Here is a 25,082-nt window from a genome sequence, read left to right on the forward strand (position 1 = left end):
AAGTTCTAAAACTTTCACAGGCAAAAATAATCTCAAGGGCTGGCCCGGTGGCACAGCGGTTAAGTTCACACCTTGTGCTTTGGCGGCCTGGGTTTTGCCGGTTCGGATCCCCAATGTGGACATGGCACTGCTTGTCAAACCAGGCTGTGGCAGGCATCACACATGTAAAGTAGAGGAAGATGGGCACAGATGTTAGCTCACGGCCAGTCTTCCTCAGCAAAAAGAGGAGGATTGGCAGCAGATGTTAGCTCAAGGCTAATCTTCCTCAAAATAAATAAATAAAATCATCTCAAAATGGATCATAGATCTAAACGTAAGAGTTAAAACTATTTAAACTTCAAGAAGAGAGCACAGGAGAAATTCTTAGTGACTTTGGGTTTGGCAAAGATTCCTTAGATACGAAATTAGTAGCAGGAACAAAAACAAAATTCATAAATTGGACTTCATCAAAACATAGGACTTCTTTTGCTCATCAAAAGACCCTGTAAAGATAAACCACATTGGGAGAAAATATTTGCAAAACACTTATTTGAAAAGGATTTATACCTAAAGCATGGACATGGCACCGCTCATCAGGCCACACTGAGGCGGTGTCCCACGTAGTACAACCAGAGGCACTCACAACTAGAATACACAACTATGTACTGGGGAGCTTTGGGGAGAAGAATAGAAAAAAAGAAGCTTGGCAACAGTTGTTAGCTCAGGCGTCAATCTTTGAAGAAAAAAAAAAGAACTCTTACCAATCAGTAATAATAAGATAAATAACCCAATAAATATAGATAAAACATCTGAATTGATGTTTTACCAAAGAAGATATACAGTGGCAAATAAGCTCATGAAAATATGTTTAACATTATCAATCACTAGGGAATTTAATTAGTTAAATAAAATGCATATTATATGTAAATGAAAATTACATGAGACACGTCTACATCACTAGTATTTCTAAAACGAAAAAGAATGTTCATATCAAGTATTGATGAGGATGTGGAACAACCAGAACTCTTACGCAATGTTCTTTTACATGTAATAGGGTACAACTACTTTGGCAGTTTGTTATAAATACAACTCAGCGATTCCACTCCTGGATATTTATCCAAGAGAATTTAAAACATGTGTTCCAAGCAATTTTATTCATAATAGCCCTGGAAATAACCAGATATCCATCAACTGTTGATTATATAAACAAATTATATTATGTCTGTATAATGGAATAGTACTCAGCAATAGAGAGGAAGGTACCTGCAACAAGATGGATAAATGTCAAAAACATTGAGCTCATAGTGAATGATTGCAACTATACTAAATTCTAGAAAATAAAAGCTAATCTACAGCGACAGTAAGGAGATCAGTCACTGCCTCGAGCTTTGATTAGAGGAGGGAGTAACTGCAATGGGCAGGGAGGATAAGTCTGGGCTGATGGAAATATTCTTTATCGTGGGTGTAGTGGTGGTTACGTAAGTGTACATATTTGTCAAAAGTCACAAAACTCTACACTTAAAATCTTTGAATTATTCTAGGTAAATTATATTTCAATAAAGTTTTTTTAATACTCTCTTAATTACAACAAAGTTTTTTTTAAAAGAACATTTAATAAAAATTTTTAAGTAATAGAACCAAAAGAAATGAAAGCAGGGACTTGAACAGATAGCTGTCCAACCATGTTCATAGCGGTTTTGCACAATAGACCACGTGTCCATCAACAGATGAATGTATAAATAAAATGTGGTATATACATACAATGGAAAAATATTCAACCTTTAAAATCTGACAGCATCTGACACATGTTACAACATGAATGAACCTTGAAAAGTTCCTTGCTAAGTGAAATAAACCTGTTATAAAAGGACAAATCTTGTATGATTCCACTTATATGAGTTTCCTAGAGTAGTCAAATTCATAGAAAGAGAAAGTAGAATGGGGGTTGTCAGGGGCTGAGGAGAAAGAGCAATGGGATGTTCATTTCTAATGGGTATAGAGTTTCAGTTGGGGAAAATAGAGTTCTAGAGATGGATGGTGGTAACAGCTGCACAACCAATGTGAATATACTTAATGCCACGGAACTGTACACCTAAAAATGGTTTAAAAAGGTAAACTTTATGTGATGTATATTTTAGCACAATAAAAAAAATGAGAAGTAGTGAATACAATATGTGAGGGGAAACACCTCCATCGAAATTAATGCTTTGTTTCTATGGTGGGACAAGTATGGAAACCACTTGATTTGCAAGCAGTGGTGGGGTAACCCTGGCCATGGAAAACTGATAAGCAAGAGATCAAGGAGATTAGAAAGAAAGAACTTCATATAGCTACAGCTCTGAAGAACGGGATAGATGAACCCAACAAGCCAGATGATTATCTTCATGCTGAAATGCAAAGAAATGGGTATCTTAAGTGTCTCCCAAAGTGTTAGGTTTCTACCTCCCCAAAGCTTTTCATGGAAGCATGAATATGATGGGAAATTGCTGGAGAATTTGGATTGGAATTGGGCCTGCTGTCTGCACAACAATCTCCCCGTGGGCTAAGACAAAGGCTCATTAGATTTGGGATAACATCCCCCAATTTGTAAGAGGAAGACTGGCAAGTTGCTAAGATTCAGAGGAGATCAACAGGACAGAAGAATCAGCTAACCTTGCAGGCACTGCAGCCATAGCAACAACCTTGGCAAACCCTCCACACGGATAGCAACAAGCCACTTCCAAACTACTGGGAGCTGAGCCAAGAGAGGGAACACTGAGACAAGGACTTCATAAATCTTAAGGATAAACTCCCTTCACATGAAAAACAAAGGACAACTTCTAAAGCATTTCCTTTGATTCCTTCTGATCACTCTTACTTTAAGAAGGCTGGCCCTAAAGTCTGGAGATCAGGCCTACTCTCTGAAATGGAAGGACAAATTGCCCCAAAGTCCTTAACATTCAGATCCATTAAAACATTAGATCTGCCTGGAGAGACTCTAAACCTTGCAATCTGTTTTGAACAAAGGATAATACTCAAGAATCTCGCGGGCTTTTAGATACAGGATCAAAGATAACAAGTCTGGGAAACTTGAATATAAGGAGAAAAATTATTTTGACTATTGAAGGATATGGGGGAGAAAGTAAACAGCCCTGTGTCATCACAATTGCAAATATGAAATAGTACCAAGGTGCAGTAGGAGTATAACAAATTACGTAACAGACGTGTTGAAGAACCTGGGAATAATCCCATACACCATTTACCCCTTTAACTCCCTACTTTGACTAGTCCAAAATGGAGATGGACATTGAAATCAACTTTTTAGTAATCTGTAGTCACCAGTGTAGCAAATGCATTCTTTAAGATCCCTATTAATTTGGGTCACCAATGTAGTTTGCCCTCATTTGCCAGAATTATACCTTATTGTCCTAAAGCGATAAATTCTCTAGCACTATGTTATAATCTAATAAGGTAAAATTTAAATAGGTGTCCTTGACCTAATTCAAATATATTCGTTTCATGGATGGCACACTGAGTAGCAGTCGGAAATAATTGTATCTGCGGCTCTGTCTGCCCTTATTAGTTTGATGACTAAAACTGATAAAAGAATTTAACAGAAAAAAGAAATTCAAGGGCACTTCACCAAACAATAACTTTTCTGTGAGTACTGTTATTCAAAACAAATAAATTATGCACTAAATAAGGCAAAGTTTTTGTTCTTGAAATCCACATCACTAAACAGAATGCAAAGAAAGTAAGTGCCATGTACAGATATTGACACATCAGAGTATTATGCTGCAGTCTTGTCAATAGATTACATGGCCTCCTGAACAGCAGGTTCCTTACAGTTTCTCAGATATTTGACCTCTCAGCCAATATTACCAAGACACAACTCTCCAGCAGTCCCTTGACATAGAATCATTGGCATGTCCCTGAGGAGATGACAAAGTCGTCAGGTGTCCAAAATGGTGTACTCATTTTGAAACCAGTTATCAGCCATTCATTGGGAGATAGTTAAAACAGAGCAACTAAAAGAGAGAATATCAAGACTTTTGCCACCACCAAGAATTTGATTATATCTGACACCCAAGTACTCTCAAGGAAAAATGGGCAAATGAGCTCTCCATTGTTAAATGGAAGCAGTGTAATCAGGATAGATTAATGCCCTTCACAGAAGAGTGCTGCACACTGGAGGCCAGCCCTTGGCAAGGGCACCCTTACTGATTCCCAAGGTGCACTGCTTCTTCTAAGAGACACTGTTCTTGACCTCTGCGCTCTTCACTCTGATACCTCCAAGATTGTTACTTTCAAATACCACAAGCTATGGTAGCCACCCAAATCTCAGTTTCAGGGCAAACAATTGATTGGAGGTAGAGTCTTCCTCAAGATAATAATTTATCTTCTCAATAATTGTTCCCCTTACTGTGCTGCCTCCCAGAACTCACACCCCATGGCAAACGAGATGAGGCAACAGTCTGGCCAATAAATTTTCTAGAACCTCAGACATACTTGGTCATATTCACCACTAAGAAGGCATCTGGTGCAATACAAATGATAAGTCCTGAATGCTTCTTTGTTAAAGCACCAGAGAGAAAACAGAAGTAGAGTTAACATATTTACTGAATTGGGACAGAGTACATGGCTCATTGGGGAAAAAAACGTGGGTTGGTTAGAAAAATAAAAGTAAACATTTGGGTCTAAAACTATATTTTCTTACATTATAACCACGTTGGGGAAAACCCGTTGATGAAATGAGGAGAGATATTCATTTCTGGATGCCAGAAATCTTAAAACAAATATTCAAACTCCCTTTGATCAAATGAATGACAAGATACATGTGAACCACCTGGAAGCCAAATCAGACAGGGAGCTTTAGTGGCAGACTAGGTACAAGACTAGGATACGGCTTCACTACGCCCAACTTATCCCAATCAACTGCACTCCTGGGGCCTGAATGAGAAGCAAAGCCACTTTCAGCATATATGGAAACATTTAACCCCTGTCATGGGCCTTTTGATACGTTTCAGCATCCCTTGCCAGAGTGGTCTCTATGCAGAGAAGAGCTGTGGTCTCAAAGCATTAATTACATCCAACCATACACTGAACAGAGTGATGGCTGGGACATGTAGGAAAACAGTCCACCAGGAAAGAAAGCAATCTGTTTCATTTTAACAACTAGAAAAGTTAATAGATGCTAATGAAGGTTGATTTAAATACTTTCCAAGATTGTCTCTGGGTGGTTAATGAATCAACATGATTCAAAAGAACACTTCCAGCAGCATTACAATGTAAATTAAATGTTTCTATTTGTTGGGTAGAACATTCAGCGTCTGTTGCCACAAGTCCAAGGCAATGCACCTGCACCATCACAGCATGATGAGGCCTTTGGTGCAGAAATATGAAGGATATGAAATAGGATGGACCACTTAGTCTCCTGAGATCTGATTGGCTTTAGGGTCATATCCAGATTATTCTGACACTACCCACACATTAAAAATCTTGTGGCATATATAATTTTGGTTAAGCTGGAATAGAAATATATTAACATATCTGATGCCTGTAGGAAACGGTCAATTCTGCGCCCCCGGGGGGCACGCTGACAATATTACAGCCAACCTCACAACAGGCTCTCCACAGGTATCCTAAAAAAATTAAGCACTAAGGAACCCACTATGTGTAATACATTACTTATGTTCTATAAATCTAAAATGATACCAGATATGTTCCGAGGAAGAATTAAGACATAGTCACTCGCATTATTTTCTATAGGGCTTAATTCTCTTGCAAAATCCTGTTGAAAAAAACTAACCATCAACATATCGCTTCTCTAATGAGGCAGACTCTGCAAAATCTGCCTGTGCCCAAAGAACTAGAGTTACGTTGGGGAGAAAATAATTACAGGAACAATGAAACCTGCTCTAACATGCTCAGGAAAAAGTGGGAGGAAGTGTTTTAAAATAAATCATCTTGCACACTTTGTAAGTCAAGTCCACACTGGAAGACAAATTGGTGCTAGGTATAAATATCACCAGTTTAAAACTGTTTCTTCAGTTCTGCACTATTATTTACATATTTACAACCACATGAAAGAAAGAGACCTTTTAAACAACTTAAATGTCCAGGTGTGAGCTGCAGAATTGTTCTGTTCAACCAGAAGTGAACCATTCAACCAATTGCGTTAAGGATGTGTCTACCCTCCGCCCTACAACTTCTTCAGGATTGTCCCTGTGCACACTATTAGTCCACAGTAGGTTTGCTTAGCAGGCTTAGCTTGAGACCCTTAGAATAGGATTTGTTGCAAGTTCTGTAAAAATATTTAGGTTTGTTCTGAAGAACTAGACCCCTTCTCTGTCAGAAGGAAGAGACTGAACAATTCTAACATTGGGTCAAGGAATTATATGCGTCAAATTAATCACACCAACCAACATTATACTACTAACCCAAATTCCCTAAATAGTAGTACTATATTGTTGGCTAGAGGAAAGTGATATGCCTTAGCCTCACATATCATTTATCTTGAGAGCCAAGATATCCTGGAAACCAGCAGGCTGAGGTTAATTGGGCCCAACATCAGTATGTAGCTCTCTGTCTAGAATAAACTGAAATGGAAACATAAAAGTGTTGATTGTCAGAAACTTGAAATCAGGATTTATCTGGACTAAATTCTCCCTGGATGTCCTAAATTATATTTGCTAGTGGAAGCAGCATGCACTGAATACACAGGAGTCATTTTATGTACTAATTCCTCACTTACCAATAACGTATAACAGCTTTTTTAATTTTATCGTTAGAAATCAGAAATTGCTTATTCATAGGCATAATAACTTATCTATTGAAGTTAGAGTTTTGGTATATACATATAAAATATTTCTGATGGTTAGTTAATTCACAAAACTGGCAATTTCCATAAACTGCATTATAAATATTAAGTGATAGCCTGAATGGTTTTCTAACTTTTATATATTAAGTTTTTGATATATTTATAATCTCACAAATGGTCAATCGCTTTAAGCTCCTGAACTGTTTTGACATTGCATTTAACTAAAATGAAAATCTTTGAAATTGGCACAGCAAGAGGTCCCTCTACCCCCATGTATTTAGATTTCTGTTATCATTGCAGAAAATGTAGAGAAGTTTGGTAAATGATAGTTAATAGTCCAAGCAAGAAAGAATGGAAAATGTAAATTAATACATGATTGCTAATACAATATTTAAAAATAAAAGAAAATTAAAGAAGCAAGAGGTTGACTAATGGGTGACATATTCACCAAGCATGCTAAGGATATAATAAATGGTTTTCAAAATATTGATTTGATAATAAACCAAATTATTACCCTTCCATATATGAATTAATATGTTCACACACCATTTCCATTTAGGAATACCAAGGGAAATCTATTCAGATACCTAATAGATCATTTCTTCAAATAGTACAATTCAGCAGATGCAAATAGTTTTTCTGACATAGGAAGAGATGGCAATATAGAAATGTAATGAGAATACAAGATATAGTGACTTCCTAGTTTTCCGAGAGTTTGTAAAGCCATTGCTTCAATCATAGTTCATATCTCAAATCACTGCAAGTAGTTATCACAATAAAAAAAATTTAGACCTATATTCCTGTTATATCTCAAAAACACAAAAATTTTGATTGGGTGACAATATTTATTGTGGGCCATCTTTGATCAATGTACTCTCTTTAATTATACAACTTCCTCCATAGATACAAGTTTATGCACCAGCATCATTTTGCAAAAGACTTGAAATACTTGCATAATGTTTGCTTTGGAACACATACTTTAAATACAGGTGTCAAACATTGAACCAAAACTATTCATTTCTAAGTAAAAGTAAAAATATGAATTACTTTATCCTGAAGATTTTTAAAATATTACTGCTAAACCATTTTTTTTACTATTTTTCACATTCATAAAACCAAGAGGTTTTGAGCTAAAACATTTCTCTCTCTCTCATGCTGCAGACACTCAAGTGTACACACAACCCTCCCCCAATACACAAACACACACATTCCCATGTAGCTTTATTAAACTTGTACGTTGAACTCCCTACGCTCACCCTACACATCACCGTCATTTGTTTAAGTAATGAGAGGATGAACTAATAGGAATAACTCCAGACAGCATTAAAGGAACAGTCAGTCTTGCCATTCAAAGTGTGGTCCATGGTCTAGCAGCATCAAGCATCACCTGGGATATTGTTAGACATGCAAAATCTCAGATAGCCTGCTCCCATAGGGCTACGGTTTAACAGATCCATCCTTTGAAAAGATCCCCAGGTGACGTTTTATGTACGTTAAAGTTTGAGAAACACTGCTCTAGACCAGTGGTTCTCAAAGTGTGGTCTCCAGACCAACTGCATCAATATGACCTGGGAACCCAGTAAAAATACAGATTTTTAGAACCCACACCAGACCTACAAATCGAATTCTGGGGCTGGGGCCCGGCAATCTGTGTTTTACCAGGCCTTTCACATTGGTAACTGGTGGCAGCTGCTACCATTATCATTACCACATCCCCAAAATTGACTGTCACATCTAAGAGTGGTGACACTGACAACTACTGGGCAAGAGAAAATAAAACCTCAGAAAGGCCTTTAACAACCTACAGGATTTGTAACTGCATAGCTATCTAAACTCATCTGTGTCACTCTGCCAGTTGGTCACTAAGCTCTAGCCACAAAGCTCTTTCTTGCCTTAGTGACTCCAGACTCACTGTTTCCTCTTCCTGTAAGACTTTGATTCTCCTCTTAGCCTGGCTGGCTCTTTCTTATCCTTTAAGGTCCGTCATAAACATCACCTCTTTAGAGAAGCCTTCTCTGATTCATCCTAACTTTGTTCTCTCTTTTTTTCCATGCCTGAACCTTGTTTTCCTCACAGAGCACATCACAATTCACAATTATGGTATTTGTTAGTTTACTTGTTTACTATCTGTTTCCACTTTTAGATATTAAGCTCCATGATGCAGGGCTCACATCGAATCAAAAAAGTAAGTAAGCAAAATTTGCCTATAATGTTTGATAATTTTCAATATTACGAGTTCTCTAAATACCAAAGTTTTTTCTCTAGGGAACTTAGAATTTTATCATTTTAAAAATATGTTTTATAAATAGAATAACTTTTACCTGAAAAGAAATGAAACCAAAACACAAAATAAAAATGTTTAATTCCCTTTTGAATGCGTGAATTCAATACAAATTGATAATGCATTTTTCTAGGCCAAAGGAACCAATTTTACATTTAGAAGGCAAGTGAATGCAAAAAAATATAATCTATGCTATACTTTATTTTTAAAAAGAAATCCAAGATCTTATTCTATGCTTAATGTGTTGCATAATGATGTCTTCTTCACAGCCCAAGACACCACAACAAAGAAATGGCACAATAAAGGAATTTTTGTGTTTTTTCTCTTTGTATTATCTTCATATACCAGTAAAAAATAAACTCTTTAATAAATAAATATATATAATAAATATTTGCAAATTGAAAATGTATAAATAGGTCCATCCTTTAAAAAAATGTTCTGTCTTGGTGTGGCATGTTTCATAGTCCACATTTCCCCCAGGCTTTTTACATATAATTCTGTAACTTGGAAAATCATACAAGGTCCTTAGAATTTATGTAACAATAATCTTGGCCAACTATGTCAATCCATTTCTTCAACATGAAGTATCTATTTTTAATGTAACTTTTAAAGTAAACATAATCCAGAGAGGTGAGGCACCAGCAGCAAACTAGGTGGGGTTCCCATTATCCACAGTTTAACAGATTTTTCGGCTTCAATCTACTAGTAAGGACCGAGCCTGTGTTCCTAAGGGAACTTAATCCACTTATAAAGAGAGATCTTGATCTACTTCAAGTCAAAATATTTTTTTTGTTTGTTCTCAATATTCTTTCCAAATTCAGTCTCCCAGTGGAAAGCAGACTCTGTAACCTTCTGAACGTCTTCCTGGGTTATTATTTTATGATGAGAACTATGATAAGAAAGTATGGTTGTGGTTTAGTTCTTTAGCAAAGACACTGCCACACTTCAACTGTACATCAGTATGTCCTTGTACAATTCAGGAACTCTTTCTGGATCCACTGGTCTAGGCAAGAAATGTGTAAATTTCTGATGTCTTTTGGACCTGGCACCATCTCTTGGAGTTCCATCTTTGTTGAGTGCCACAAAATACCTGCGGCCAGTGTCCGCATGTTTATATATGTTGGATGAATAGGTATTATACCAATTCTCTTCAAATTGCTCCCTAAAGATGCATTCAGAAGTCAGTTTCTCCTAAAAGAAAGAAAGTAACTACCATTAAAAAGATGCCTTCGAGAGAATTTCCTTAGAAAAGCCTGAGCTCTATATTTTTATTTCTTTGCTTATAACTATATCCTTGTCAAAAAAGGAGGAAGATTAAATTGTTTTTGTGTTTTTTTGTTTTAATTCATATGTTATCTAGAATTCTTTCTTCCAGCTGACTCCATCTAGCAGTTTACTTCAAAGAACTTTAAGTTAAACATCAATTCTCAATTTTATTTTCAAATACTTAATAAATACTCAGAACTTTCTCATGCTCTGTTTTATCTCCTTCCTACCACCATCACCACCAAATGAGCCTGTAGTTTATCTTGCGCCATCATTAGATGACAAAGTTCAACATAGCAAATCTCTTGCATTATCTTGAAAGATTTCAAGATCTTGCTAACATCCAAATTCCTAATTCAAGATGATCATTCTAAATCATATATCTTCCCTCTATGACTATATTAATTGATGACGTATTCTCCATGATTAACTTTTTTTTTTTTTGAGGAAGATTAGCCCTGAGCTAACATCTGCTGCCAATCCTCTTCTTTTTGCTGAGGAAGACTGGCCCTGAGCTAACATCCGTGCCCATCTTCCTCTACTTTACATGTGGGACGTCTACCGCAGCATGGCTTACCAAGTTGTGCCATGTCCGCACCCAGGGTCCAAACTGGCGAACTCTGGGCCTCCAAAGAGGAAAGTGAGAACTTAACCACTGCGCCACCCGGCCAGCTCTCCCCATGATTAACTTTTATCTGGATGTTCCTATTAGGTAAATATAATAAAAGCCCAGCAATGTCTTGTCTTTTCAAGGTGGACTGTGTATTATTCTAAGGGATAGGCCATAGTAGCTTTTTTAATCCAACACATACATGAAGAAGGAAGATTATGTGCATATTTTTCTCTTTTAATTGTAATCGTATTCTTATGATTGTTACACAAGACATTATTTCTCTTTCTTCTGAGCTGACAGAAAGCCAAGAAAGGGCAAGTTTTGCCCTTACGAAGAACAGACGCTAACTGGAATACCACTTACTGAAATACTATAACCAATTTTTCTCATTGTATATTGAGATTGTAACTGTATATTGTGGTCTCAATTGATATTTTAAGAAAAATAAGGTACCAAATAGTGCCATTTGCTAAATCATAAACAAGTAAATTCTCTTTGGAGATAGTTAGAGAGACTTTGACTTTAAGAAGGGATTTCATACAAGAGGATGGGGGAAGAGTGGCACATATTTACACTTTACCAATTTTCTTAAAATTAAATAAGCAACTGGGAACAAATAAAAATGTTACTAGTGAAAGAGAAAAATCTACATTGTACTGCCAGTGCAGTTTTATATTATCCTGTTACTCTAATTTTTGAGTTGTTGCTGCTGCTTTGTTGTAAAAGAAAAAAAACACAACAACAAAATTTATACTGATGAAATGTTAACCTGAAAAGTTTACTTTAAGCCCCATATTTAAAACACTTATAGTAGACCCAGGAATGTGCTTTTACCCTCAGTGGCAAGTTAAAAATTGCCTAATGCAACTCTGAGTGAGTTCATGGCTATTGTAATTATCAAAGACTGTAGATATGGTCAAACCAGTGTGGTTGTCATTTTCTGTTGTTGCTTAAATATCCTAAAATTTCGTTCACTCATCTCCTATATATGAAGATCAGTGAGTAAGTCACATGTACTTAGTGATGGAGGATGATAATAGGTAGAGAAAATTTACATTAAACGAATGGAAAGGTGAAAAGAATGTAACATGGTAAGAAGAAAATGCTCTCATTTTTCTCTGTTTCTGTTGGGAGTGATCAAAATATGGAGGAAGGTAGAAAAACCCAGGATAATGGTCAAAAAGAACTAGCGAGCTGAAAGAAAAGTTTGAGGCTTAAAAAATGAAAGTGAGTTACTATACTATGGCCCAGACACGTGGTAATTTATCGGGATATAGGTTTTTAATTTTTACATAAATTTATTTTATATATTTCTTATGACATTCATTATTGGTAGATATTTTATTTACAAAATGGATAGTCATTATTTTAAGAATTACAACAATTTTTTAAAAATACATACTGATCCATAGAGTTCTCCTTTGTCATTCATTCCCAGATAAAGACCGCTGTCCACACCTCTAATACTGACGAGTCCCACTGCCACACTGATGAACTCCAGGATACCTGAATTTATAAACAAAATAATAATTTGCATTTGTTAATGAACATATGATAATGAGGATCTTCCAGATAGTAATAGACCAATATTGCTAAAAATAATGATTTAGGTGAAAGTCTTTTGTAAATTGAAAAGCGCTATACAATTATCTTATTATGATGATCCTCCCGTTTTACAGATGAAAAAAAAAAACCTAAAAAGGAAAAAATTTCTCATCGTGGTAAGTTAAGGGTGTAGAACCTTTAACTAGACTAACCTGGGTTTGAATTCCAGTTCAGTAACTTACTGGCTAGTCTGACTATGCAAGTCATCTGTCTTCTTTGAACTTCAATGTCATTATATGTCAAATGGGTGAAATGCCCCCTACAGGAGAGAGGTAAGGACTAACACATTTAGGCATTCAACAAATGGAAGCTATTATTATCATAAACTAATATATAATAGAGGTGTTCTTAGTTCTCCATGATTCCACTAATTACCATCATGTTCTACTAATTGTTTTGTTTTGTTTTTGCTTACTCTCAATCAAGTCAATCTTTTACTAGCAGCAATCAGTATACCTTATATGGATATTTTATTATTTTATGATTTATAAGGGACTTCTACTTATATTTCCTACCTAGTCTTCAAAAACAATCCCCTAAGATAGGTATGGAAGATATAATTACCCTCATTTTACATATAAAGAAACTGAGGCTCAAAGAGGTTTATTGACTTGCCTAAGGATATGACATTTGTAATGAACAGGACTGATACTTGAATTCACATCTTCTGAGCTTTAATCCAATGTTTCTACTTCAGGACGCTCTTTCTTTAGGACAATACTGTAGTTTCAAAACTTTATAGACTACATAATATGCTGTTTCCTGTTACATCATTCTTAAAAATAAATTGTATAGTCCAAAAAAGTAAAAGAACTTTATAATTCATTAAAGGTGATAGCCAACTATCAAGAATTTAGCCTGCAAGTTGATTGTGCTACCAATAACTTTCTAGAATTATTTTCACTTATCAATAGGTAAACCAGCATCGAAAACTCTCCACTTAATACACTAAAACACCATAGTAAAACCAAAAAACCCTTAATACTTCCCTCTGCATCACTCTTTTTCACTGCAAACACTAACTTTTAGACTTATGTCTTTGTCTTGTTGGACTCTTGTGAAAAAGAATATAGACATACTTTCTATGCTTGGAGCTGTCTTCCTCAATAGTTTTCTACCTTTTCCCCCTTCACCCCCTCTTAAGCTCTACAAACAGTACAAACGTGTACCATTTAGCCTTATTCCTGCTCTTAAGTCATTTCTAAATTTATTGTACAAGTTTCTGTTTAGACACGTGATGTCCCCAAGACCAAGGGAAAGTACAAAATCTGGCTATTTGCTTATACGGAAGGCTCTAGTCTGTGCAGAGCCTAATTCACTCTTTAGCAGAAACACAGATTCTTAAGGTCTAACCATAGCTAAGAGCTCAAATGAACTCTTTCAAACTATTAGGCGATCATGTAGAACACTAGAGCTATCGAGGATCTTACAGCAACAATACACTCCTAAATAGTCTATAAGTGGCTTGAAAGAGTCAGTGTCACTAATTGAGAGCCTAAGGCAGAGAGAAGATATAGCCATTGACACAGACTCCATTGGATAGCCATTATAATGACAAATATGGAGATGGGGATCAAATGAAAATCAAAGTTACTATTGAGCTTCTCAGTGAGTGATTCCTGTTAGAAACAAAAATAGAAGCCCCAAACACGATTGACAGAAGAAGTTATATTAGTGGAATTTCATCCAGGACATACTTACAAATGTATAATTACTTGAAGTTGTATTGAATGTTAAATTCAAACTGAAAAGTGTACTATGGCTCTTATGTAACTTAATTCTCTTTAAGTATCTGATTTACATTAAGATATTCTTCGTTTTCAAAAAACAGACAGGAACTGATTAACTGATTAGAAAGTATAATAGAACCAGTTTTCAAGTACAATAAAATATAAGCTTCATTTCCATATGAACGAGTTATATAACAGATCTTATAAAGTATCCATTTTTCTTGCAAAACTAAATGGTACACCATCTAAACTTTAATCCTCATCTTAAAATAATGCTGTCATCTTGCCCAAAAAAATGTAGTTGTAGAAACACAAGAAATTACATATGTTCTTAGAATGATTATATTCAATAGTTTCAACATTATTAAATGACACCCAAAACCTCATACACAACCAGGCATAAATAATTTTGCAAGGGCTCATGGGGGATGATGGGAAAAAAGTTATGTTTTTTGTGTTCCTCTTAAAGTTTTTAGCCACACTTTTTAATTCTGATCCTTTTTCTCCTCAAAGAAATAGTATACCGCAGAGCAATTTGTAATCATTTGATTCTTAAATGAGATTTGACAAGTCTTTCTTATTTATAACATGAGGTGGCAACTAAGCTAATTCCTTAACAAAGAGTAGACATGAAAAACTTTCCTTAAGTGGTAATCACAGATTTTGGATAGATTTTCTAATGCCCAGTGTCCCATAAAAAGACTTGAAGGTACTTTGTCTTTCTGGTATCGTTTTCAAAGCCAGTTTTTTTTTTTTTCCCATCATAACAAACAGGTGAGTCAACCCACAATGCAACCACATCAGACAAATCTGTGGAGAATAGGGAAGAATAAAGGAAAAGCCTTTAAAGGAATACGTTTGATCTCAGGCTAAACTTTTTTTTTTTAAGTAATGATTCCATGTTTATGTATTAGGTGAAATCTTCCTGCCATCCTACTGTGCAGAAAAACTCTGTTATAAGTGTAGAGCTAACTCAGACAGGAAATTATTTAAATCCCACTGGGACCTTTTTGTTTATTTTCTATTGATGTGGTTTCAAAATTTTAAAATACAGGATTCTGACATTTTTATTTAATCACGGCCAAATTAGTATAATTATCAAACACATTATTTATTTCAACATCTCAAATAGCCATTTTTAAGCTTTTTTCAAAATTCTTACTTTGATGACACAGAAATGTTTAAAAGAAAAATAGCAAAATAATTTCAAAATTAATAATTGAAACACTAGAAAAAGAAGGCAAATATAGAGAGAAGCATATAATGTTATACAGGCTAAACATAAACTTTCTTCTCATCTCCACTCCCTTGTAGTAAATTATGATGTCTTAGCTATCAAAGGCCACTAGGATGCACTGTAATGCATTATAGAGGCTGTGCACTCCTTTAGGATACCAAACTAATGTGGGTTATCTTCTCCTTGTGTGACAGTAAATATTCTGTTTTGATATGTATCCTCCCATCAGAGAGTAACAAATCAGCACAAAATGAGTCTAACTCATATTTTTGCAATTACCAAATAATTACACAAAATTTTAGCAAAAAAAAAGTTCTAATAAGATGGTAATTCTGATATGCAACATTCATTTCTTAAGGAGTGGATTTAAATACGAGTTTAATGAATGCTATCAAGTCTACAAATATTTATTAATCTCTTCCCATAGGGTCAGTCTTACACAGAGATGCAAGTGGAAGAAGCAACTCTTGTCATTGGGGGAGATTACAGTTGAATTACAAGTGTCTTGAAAGCAGAATTTCCATGGCTATGCTATATATTGCAGGCAGGATGTCTAAATATTACCTAAGCTTAACTTCTGTGTGTTCTACTTAAGGGCTTTATCGCATTTGTGTCCATGTCTAAATCTTTCTGGTAGCTGGAAGATTTTTCTGTAACAAGCGGATGGAGCGCAGTAATTCTTAAAGGCAAGAGAACTGAGCCACCTGGTGTCAGCCACGTTCCTTAGAATCAGAATCTCAGCCTCCTCAATTTAGAAACCACTTTCCAAAAGTGACCCCACGGTTGGCCACTGGGTCATGACACTCTTGACTCATAGTCAATGGGAATTTGGAAGAGATCAGTGGAAGCTGCAAACATATGGGTTTTAAAAAGTTAATTTTCTAAGCCCTTAAGTGCTACTAAATGACCACCACATGCTCATTTCTACATTTGGAGCTACAAATGCCCCTCGAAGCGAGATTTACACTTCTCCAAAGTTTTAACGAGTGCTACAAGTCAGAAAAGGAATTAGATATAAGAACAAGGGGATGAGGACAAGATAAGAGAGGGCGACTCAGAGACAAGATTCTCAAAGAATCCCACAGGGGTAAGGAAGGGAAAGGGAGCTGACTCTGTGTTGGGTAGTTTCACATCGCTGCTGACAAGTAAATGGTACCTTTTAAAAAAATACAACAAATCTCTGCAATGATGTCCCAAGTTTAATGATCCAAATCCTTTGAGTGCTATCTCCTTGACTCTAATATGATGAAAACTTCTGCAATGGGGGAAAGATCGTGGGATGTTAGAACCGTAAAGCGTCTTAAAGCCACCACTTAATTTAATCTCATCATCGTACAGGTGAGAAAACTAAGACTCAAACTGGTGAGGGTATTGCTAGTCACACAGCTAGTTAGGGAGTAATCGACAGTAGAAACCTTAGGATTTCTCAGTCTAGTGTCTTAACAATGTGCCTTAACAATCATTCGCTTGTTCCTTTCTTTTAACCCCTTCTGCTCCCAGGCACTGCTGGAGGTATTCTGAAATGTGTCCCTATGTGTTCCCACCCCTATCTTCTTTCGCTTCCCCATTTCCTCTTACATAGGGTCAATACCCAGATCTTTGCTTTCAGGCTTCCAAGAGCATCTTGGCTGAAGGACTGGGCATGCTCAGTAGCCAGCTAGGCTTCTTTTTCTCTCTCTCTCACCCAAAGAGAACTTGAAGAGCGCAGCAAAGTGCAGCCAGGTGAGCCTGACAGTAGCGGCGGGGCCCACGGAAAGTTAATCTGTTACCACTTCGGGTGAACATTTACGGTTCTCTAGGTAGATACATAAATGCTCACACCCTATACAAGAGCGACCCTCTGAGCAGCAGCCATGAACGCAGAATCAACTGCATAACTGTGGGGCATGTTTAAAGAAGCGGAATGCTTCCTGCTATTAATTTTCAAGTGGATGAAACTGGGGGAAATGTGAGAGAAAGTAGGAGAAAATAACATAGAGATTTAAAAAACTGCCTGCAAGATACATGTGATTCCGAGTCCAGGTCTTGGTATCCCAGGCAGCAGGAAAGGAAGGGCAGCAAGGTGCGTGGGGAGCATCCACGCTTTCCCCTCCCGCCTCCAGCATCTGGAGCAGCAGGCCTGCTAGAGATTGCAGCTGCAAGCGGGCAGGAAAAGTCCTCCTCGTTCCTGCGCTGGCCCGCCCTTCAGCCCCCGCCCGCACTCCGCGCTGGATGGGTCCCGGGACCTTGGGCTCCGCGCAGCCCTCCCGGAGGCGCAGGCGAGGAGGGAGGCGCAGGGGGTGAAGAGGAGCTGGGGGTGGGGGGTGCTGGGGTGCCGGTACATACCAAAGAGGCTGTGGTCCTGCCGGGTGCCCTGCACGCTGCCGTCGGGCAGGATCTGCAGGTGGAAGCCGGTGCGGCAGTAGAGCTGCCGGCGGCGCAGGATGCCGTGCAGGTGCGCCAGCTCCGCAGCCCCGGGCCCTCCACGCGCGCCCCGCTCCGCCGCGCCCCGGCGCTCGCCCAGCAGCGGCGGCCGCTCCCCGGCAGGAGGCAGCAGGAAGTGCGAGCCCACCTGCTGGCCCAAGCCCTCCAGGCCGCCCAGGAAGCCCCCGACTTCGGCTAAGGGAGCCATGGGGAGGCCCGAGGGAGAGGCGGAAAATCCGGAAAACAAAAGACCCCCAACAAAAAGTGTAGCAGGGATGGGGAGGTGAATGGCGAAAATTATAGCAAAACACGCGCAAAAAGTCAAGGCCCGGTTACTCCTGTGAGGTCGCTGAATGGACTTTGCACTGAGATAGCAGGAAAGCTTTCACTGTCTCGGAGCGATCTTCTTTCCTTGGGTAGGTGGGAGCCGGCTGCTTGCTTTGCAAAAACATCTATAGCTGCCGCTGCCAATACTGGGCGGGCCGGGGCTGGGGCTCCAACTCCGCAAACTGATCAGATCAGAGTCCTGTGTACATACACACCGAGTATATATGCCGGTCCTCTTGACATATGCTAATCAAGTCCTTTCATGCGCGGTGGGGAGGTTCTGTTTGAAATCTTAAACCGGCCTCCTCTCAACACGTTTTTGCTCTTCGGAAGTGACCAAAAGGGGCCCTTGACGGTTCTCTACCCATGCAGTCGCAAAAAATCATTCCCACACTTGGCCAAAGCTAGCCAGCAACTTCGGGGAGGCGCAGTCAAGGCTCCTCTTTGCGTTTGTCTTTGGCACAACCGTGATGCTGTTCGGCTGCTGCTGTGCAACCGCCTTTGATGTGAGCTCCTTTGCAGTGATAGATTGCTGCTAAAAGGAAGCCAGCTTGGCAGGTATATAGAAGAGGGGAAAGAGGGAGGGAGGGAAGACGGGGACGGGGGAGGAGAGGAGGAGGAAAAGGAAAGAAGAGGAGGAGAATTGGACTCTTTGGGAGCTGCGAGGAGCCTGCAGTGGACAGGTGCAAAGAAAAGTAAGAGAGGGAGAAGGAAAATGGGCGTTACCTGAGGCTTAGACCTGCCCAGACATACATGAAAGGAAAGTCAAAGCTTTGACAGTTTAACTCACTAATTTTAAAACACTAATAAAATGTACAAGCATTACTCTTTTCTTTTATCATTTAGATGGGGGATTTTCTTTACATAATCAAGGTTAGGTTAGGAACACACACACCCCCATTCCCAGATTCTCTTTAATGTTTATCTTTACTCAGATAACACATGATATAACCAAGAATGCCTTCTATCCATATAGACGTTTTAAATTCTGTGTTAAGGTCATGGACTTTAATCAACATGATATAATAACATAATATAATCATGAATCTAGGGATTAAGAGTAAATCCAAATAGGCCATTCTTATATTTGCTTTGAATAGAAAATAATATCTGTAATAGTGTCATAAACAATGAGTGGCCTCTGGGGCCCTTATCCTATCTAAAAGCACTTCCCTGTTCTTCTTAGTTGCATTTTCTTTAAGGCTCAATTTTTTTGTTTACATTTCAACCATAAAAACAACTAAACCGAAAACAGTGTTGATTCTTGATGTGTTTTGAAACATGAACAGTTACTGGTAAACATGGAAGAGTGCCTGTGCATATTTGTGAAATAAAAAGTCTTGGAAGTGAAGGAGTTGGATTCATGTCTGCTTAAACCTTAAAACTTTGGTTTTGTACCACGAGTTAAGTTCAAGATCTTTCGGTTAAAGTTTTTCAGTGGCAGAAGAGTTGAGAATCATTTGGCAGATTTATGCTTCCCTTGAGCAAAAAGTTTCAGGAATCAGTAAAGATTAGCTTTTCTGTGTTGTTTCATGGTCTGTTCAGCAAAAGCCTAAACCTGGGAGCACAAATGGATGGGTCTGCTCTGTTTTATTTGTGCTGAAGGGGTTTTTTTTTGTTGTTTTTTTTTTTTGCTAATTAATTGGCAGGTGCTTTCAAGTAGGTAAAGTTACACCTTTTCATCACCACAGCCCTAAGTCCTGACCCTTGTGCAACCAAGTTATAAAAGAGTCCTTAAAGCAAGTGATTTACTGTTGATAGATATGGAATAAAACAAAACACTGGCTAAAAACAATAAATAGATAAATCACTTAAGAAATGTATATTGCTAAGTCTGGTTTAAAGGTTGCACCAGGTAAATGTCCTATTAGTTCACCTTTCAAATCACAGCAGTCTGGCTTGTGGTAGGACCCCCAAATCCACCATAATCAAGATTTCAAAGCACATCTGTGTAAACATTATCACAGCAGTGTAAAACATCAACCAATGAGCTTTTACTTTGAACCAAATCTTCTTAATTGCAGTGTTAAATCAAAGAAACTTAGATCAAAGTTGTATGAATCTCATAGCAGGATAACTAAAGTAGCCAATGCGTACATTGATCACTTTTAAAGAAGAGATACTTAAAGGTTTAAAACTAAGATCAAGTACCTTTTAATGAGGTTTGTTTCAAGGTCTAAGTTCTGCACAACACGTAATGCTGTTAATTATTCCACAATGGGCCTGGAGCATCGTCACTTGCTCCTTGAGGTACTAGTTTGGTCTATAAAGTATTTCCCCACGTGAACACTTTAGGTCTTGCTGTGTGATCTATAGCTCTTAGACTGTTCAAATCTCTTTTATTACTTATATATAGACTAAAATATGGAGAAATTTTACATATAGTCACCCTTCCAGATACTTTAATAAAAGAACTATCTTCTCTTTGTACAACTTTAGCATTTTCAAGAGCATTATCTTATTTGATCACCACAATGACCCTATGAGATGGGCACATCCCACTTTATAAAGAGAAATAATTGTCCTGTATTCCAGTTCAGGGTTTGGTCCAGAGTCCTACATCCCAGGGCAATTTTCTTAAACTCTCTAAATGCCTCTGCTCTCTCTTTTGTAAAGGCAGTACAATATACCTCCTGCTTAGTTCACTATGCCTAGAGTTGCTATGAGACTTAAACGTGAAAATATATAGGAAAGTGGTTTGAAAACTGTAAAGTTTTCTATGCACATAAGATGCTAGACAACTTCAGTTTAACAAATATAATTTGTTTTAAATAGAGAATAAATCTTTTTTCCTCAAACCCAACCTTTAATGTGTGAGTTTTGAATGGTGCTTAATGCCATTTTATAAAGGGCCAGAATAGAAACAAAAAGATAAGGATTTCTTTTGTTTGCACTAGTCATGTGACAGGAAAAGATAACACTAAAGATTTTTTTTGCACATGCTGTGATGATATCATGGGAAGTTAAATAATTTTGAAGAGTGTTTTACAAGAGTGCATTATTCAACTTTTAAGTATACACTGCAATCTAATCAACCTTACCTATACTTCCTAGAGACCACACTTGCCTTGCTGTTATACAAATATGTGGTACACTTTCTACTTCCACAAAATGTAGTTACAGTTTTCCAGACCATATGATTTCTATATAGCTTTTCAGCAAGCATATTGTCAGGGATCTTTGTTTTTATACATGAAAAAGGAGTTAATGCCTTTTAATAATTCTGCATATGTTTAACTTGAGAAAAAGAAAAACAGCTAATTTAAAAGTCATGACTTACACCCCCAATAAAATAAAAGGACATTTGCCCAACATTATTATTATTTGTAATTACAAAATATCGGCAACAGCACAAATTTCCATACATAGGAAACTGATTGAATAAATGATAGTACATTCACACAATGCAGAGTTATGCAGCTGGAAAAAACAAGACTGAGAAAGATCTCTATGAACTAACATGGAATGTTTCCAAGATATATTATTAAATGAAAAGAGCAAAGTTTTAGCACACTTTATATATAATATGTCACCTTTTCTGTAAGAAAGAAGGAAAATAAGAAACTTCTACATGTATATGCTTATTTTTTCACAAATAAACATAGGATGGATCAGCCAGAAACTAATGAAATTGGTTATCTGATTAATTGACTACCTGCGATAGATGTGAATGGAGTAGAAGAGATGGGGGAGTGACATTTCTTCGAGAACAACTTTCTATAGAATTTTGACTTCTGGGGAAATATTAATGTTTTGGATTTTTTAAAAAGTAAAATAAATTAAACAAGAATGAGGGAGGAAATGGAATACAGCCAGGTACAAATGAATCCAACTGAATTCAAGTGAGTAACATAACCACACAAAAAGGAATAATAACATTTTTTTTAAACCTAATTAACTTCCAAATACAGTTCTTTGACCATATAATCAAAGTCTAAAGACAAAAAAAGTTACACAAACAAATATCGAATTTCAGTTACAAAGATTGTTTTATTCAGTGATCAGGGTTAGACTAGCGTATTGTAAGATTGAGCAAATGAGTAAATATATTGACGATAATGATAGCTAGGTGTTTCAGCGTTAAAGAATGGAGTTACAAATATGAAAAAAGGGAAGACTAGAAGAAATCCTGTAGTATTGAATTGGAATTGCAGTTATCAGTACTAACACGTGGTGTGTATCTGTATGTCTTAGTTCTGTCCACTGAAAGGGCCTAGAAGCAAAGATATATCGGGGCAATTGAGCACACCTAGTGCCTACATCTTAGTTTCTCAATTCAATCTCCCACTAAAATGACCCACGAATCCCTGGAAAATGTCTGGTTCCAGGACTAGGGCATCTTCTTTTTTTTAGAAAAAAAAAAAGGCTATTTTTTTGTAGAGCAGTTTTATGTTCACAGCAAATAAAAGAAAGGTACAGAGATTTCACGTATACCTCCTATCCCCACACTTGCATAGCCCCCTCCATTATCAGCATCTCCCACCAGAGTGGTATATCTGTTACAGTTGATGAACCTATATAGACACATCATATACTCCAAAGTCCATAGTTTACATTAGGATTCATTCTTAGTGTTGTACATTCTATACATTTTGATAAAATTCATAGACACGTATCCATCATTATAGTATCATACAGAGTATTTTCATTTTCCTTAAAATCTTCTATGTCCCATCTATTCATCCTTCCCCCTTCCCAACTCCTGGCACCACTGATCTTTTTACTGTCTCCATAAGTGAAATTGGTTACCTACTTACCTGGTCTCCAGTAAATGAAATTGGTTACCTGGCCATTTCCAGAATGTCATATAATTGGAATTATACAGTACGCATTCTTTTCAGATTGGCTTCTTTCACTTCATAATATGGATTTAAGTTTCCTTTATGTCTTCTCATGGCTTTATAGCTCATTACTTTTTAGCACTGAAGTATTGCCTTGTCCAGATGTATTACAGTTTATTTATCCATTCACCTACTGAAGGACATCTTGGTTGCTTCCAAATTTTGGCAATTATGAACAAAGCTACTATAAATAACCATGTACAGGTTTTGTGTGGACATAAGTTTTCAGTTCCTTTGGGTAAACACCAAGGAGTATGACTGCTGGATCATATGGTAAGAGTATGTTTAGTTTTGTAAGATACAGGCAAATTGTCTTCCAAAGTGGCTATACCATTTTGCATTCCCACCAGCAATGAATGAGAGTTACCATTGCTCCATATCTTCACCAGCATTTAGTGTTTTCAGTGTTTTGGATTTTAGCCATTCTAACAGGTGTGTAGTGATCTCATTATTTTAATTTGCAATTCCCTAATGACATACAATGTGGAGCATCTTTTCATATGCTTTTTTGCCATCTGTATATCTTTGATGAGGTGTCTGTTAAGGTCTTTGGCCCAATTTTTAATCAGGCTGTTTGTTTTCTTCTTGTTGAATTTTAAGTGTTCTTTGTATATTTTGGATAATCGTCCTTTATCAAATGTGTCTTTTGCAAATATTTTCTCCCAGTCTGTGACTTGCCTTCTCATTCTCTTGACATTATCCATCCCAGAGCAGAAGGTTTTAATTTTAATGAATTCCACCTTATCAATTATATCTTTCGTAGATCATGCTTTGGTGCTGTATCTAAAAAGTCATCACCATACCAAAGGTCATCTAGGTTTTCTCCTATGTCATCCTCTAGGAGTTTTATAGTTTTGCATGTCACATATGGGTCTATGATGCATTTTGAGTTAATTTTTGTGACGAGTTTAAGGTCTGTGTCCAGATTCTTTCTTTTTTCTTTCTTTCTTTTTTCTTTTTTTTTGGATGTGGATGTCTGTTGTTCCAGCATCATCTATTGAAAAGACTATTTTTGCTCCATTGTATTGCCTTTGCTCCTTTATCAGAGATCTATTGACTATATTTATGTGGGTCTGTTTCTGGGCTCTCTATTCTGTTCCTTTGATCTATTTGTCTGTTCTTTCACCAATATCACAGTGTCTTGATTGCTGTAGCTTTATAGTCAGTCTTAAGGTCAAGTATTGTCAGTCCTCCAACTTTGTTATTTTTCGGTATTGTGTTGTCTATTCTGGATCTTTTGCCTCTCCATATAAACATTAGAATCAATTTGTCAATATCCACAAAATAACTTGCTGAGATTTTGATTGGGGTTGAACTGCATCTGTAGATCAAGTTGGGAAGAACTGACATCTTGGCAATACTGAGTCTTCCTATTCACGAACATGGACTATCTCTCCATTTATTTAGTTTTTCTCTGATGCCTTTCATCAGAGTTTTATAGTTTTCTTCATATAGATCTTGAACATATTTTGTTAGATTTAGACCTAAATATTCCATTTTTGGGGTGCTAATGTAAAAGGTATTGTGTTTTTAATTTCAAATTCCACTTATTCATTACTGGTATATAGGAAAGCAATTGACTTTTGTATTAACCTTTTATCCTGCCACCTTGCTATAATTGCCTATTAATTCCAGGAGGTTTTGGTTGATTCTTCTGGATTTTCTACATAGATGATAATGTCATCTGCAAACAAAGACAGTTTCATTTCTTTCTTCCCAGTCTATATAGCTTTTATTTCCTTTTCTTATTTTATTGCATTAGCCAGTAGTTCCAGTACGATGTTGAAAAGGCATGATGAGTGGAGACATCCTTGCCCCAATTGAAGGACATTCGACAAAACAACTGGCCTATACTCTTCCAAAATGTTAAAATCAAGAAAGACAAAGAAAAGTTGAGGAAATGTTGTAGATTAAAGGAAACTAAAGATACATGAAAATGAAATGTGATGTATGGTCCTGGTAGGGAGGCTGAACCAGAAAAAAAATAAAACCATAAGGGAC

At 37.1% G+C, this 25,082-nt stretch overlaps 1 protein-coding gene across 1 annotated transcript; it reads right to left on the bottom strand.

The window, feature by feature from the left end:
• Window positions 1–9,387: 9,387 nt before the first annotated feature.
• On the bottom strand, window positions 9,388–18,574 carry FGF20 (fibroblast growth factor 20). Its single transcript, XM_008529156.2, has 3 exons — window positions 17,836–18,574; window positions 12,341–12,444; window positions 9,388–10,250 (listed from the first exon to the last, which is right to left on the bottom strand). The coding sequence occupies exons 1-3, from the start codon at window positions 18,119–18,121 to the stop codon at window positions 10,005–10,007; spliced, it is 636 nt and encodes a 211-aa protein (XP_008527378.2). The 5' UTR covers window positions 18,122–18,574; the 3' UTR covers window positions 9,388–10,004.
• Between the last annotated feature and the right edge of the window lie 6,508 nt (window positions 18,575–25,082).

This window comes from Equus przewalskii, chromosome 28 (genome assembly GCF_037783145.1).
Source record: "Equus przewalskii isolate Varuska chromosome 28, EquPr2, whole genome shotgun sequence".
In the NCBI taxonomy this organism is placed as follows: Eukaryota; Metazoa; Chordata; class Mammalia; order Perissodactyla; family Equidae; genus Equus; species Equus przewalskii.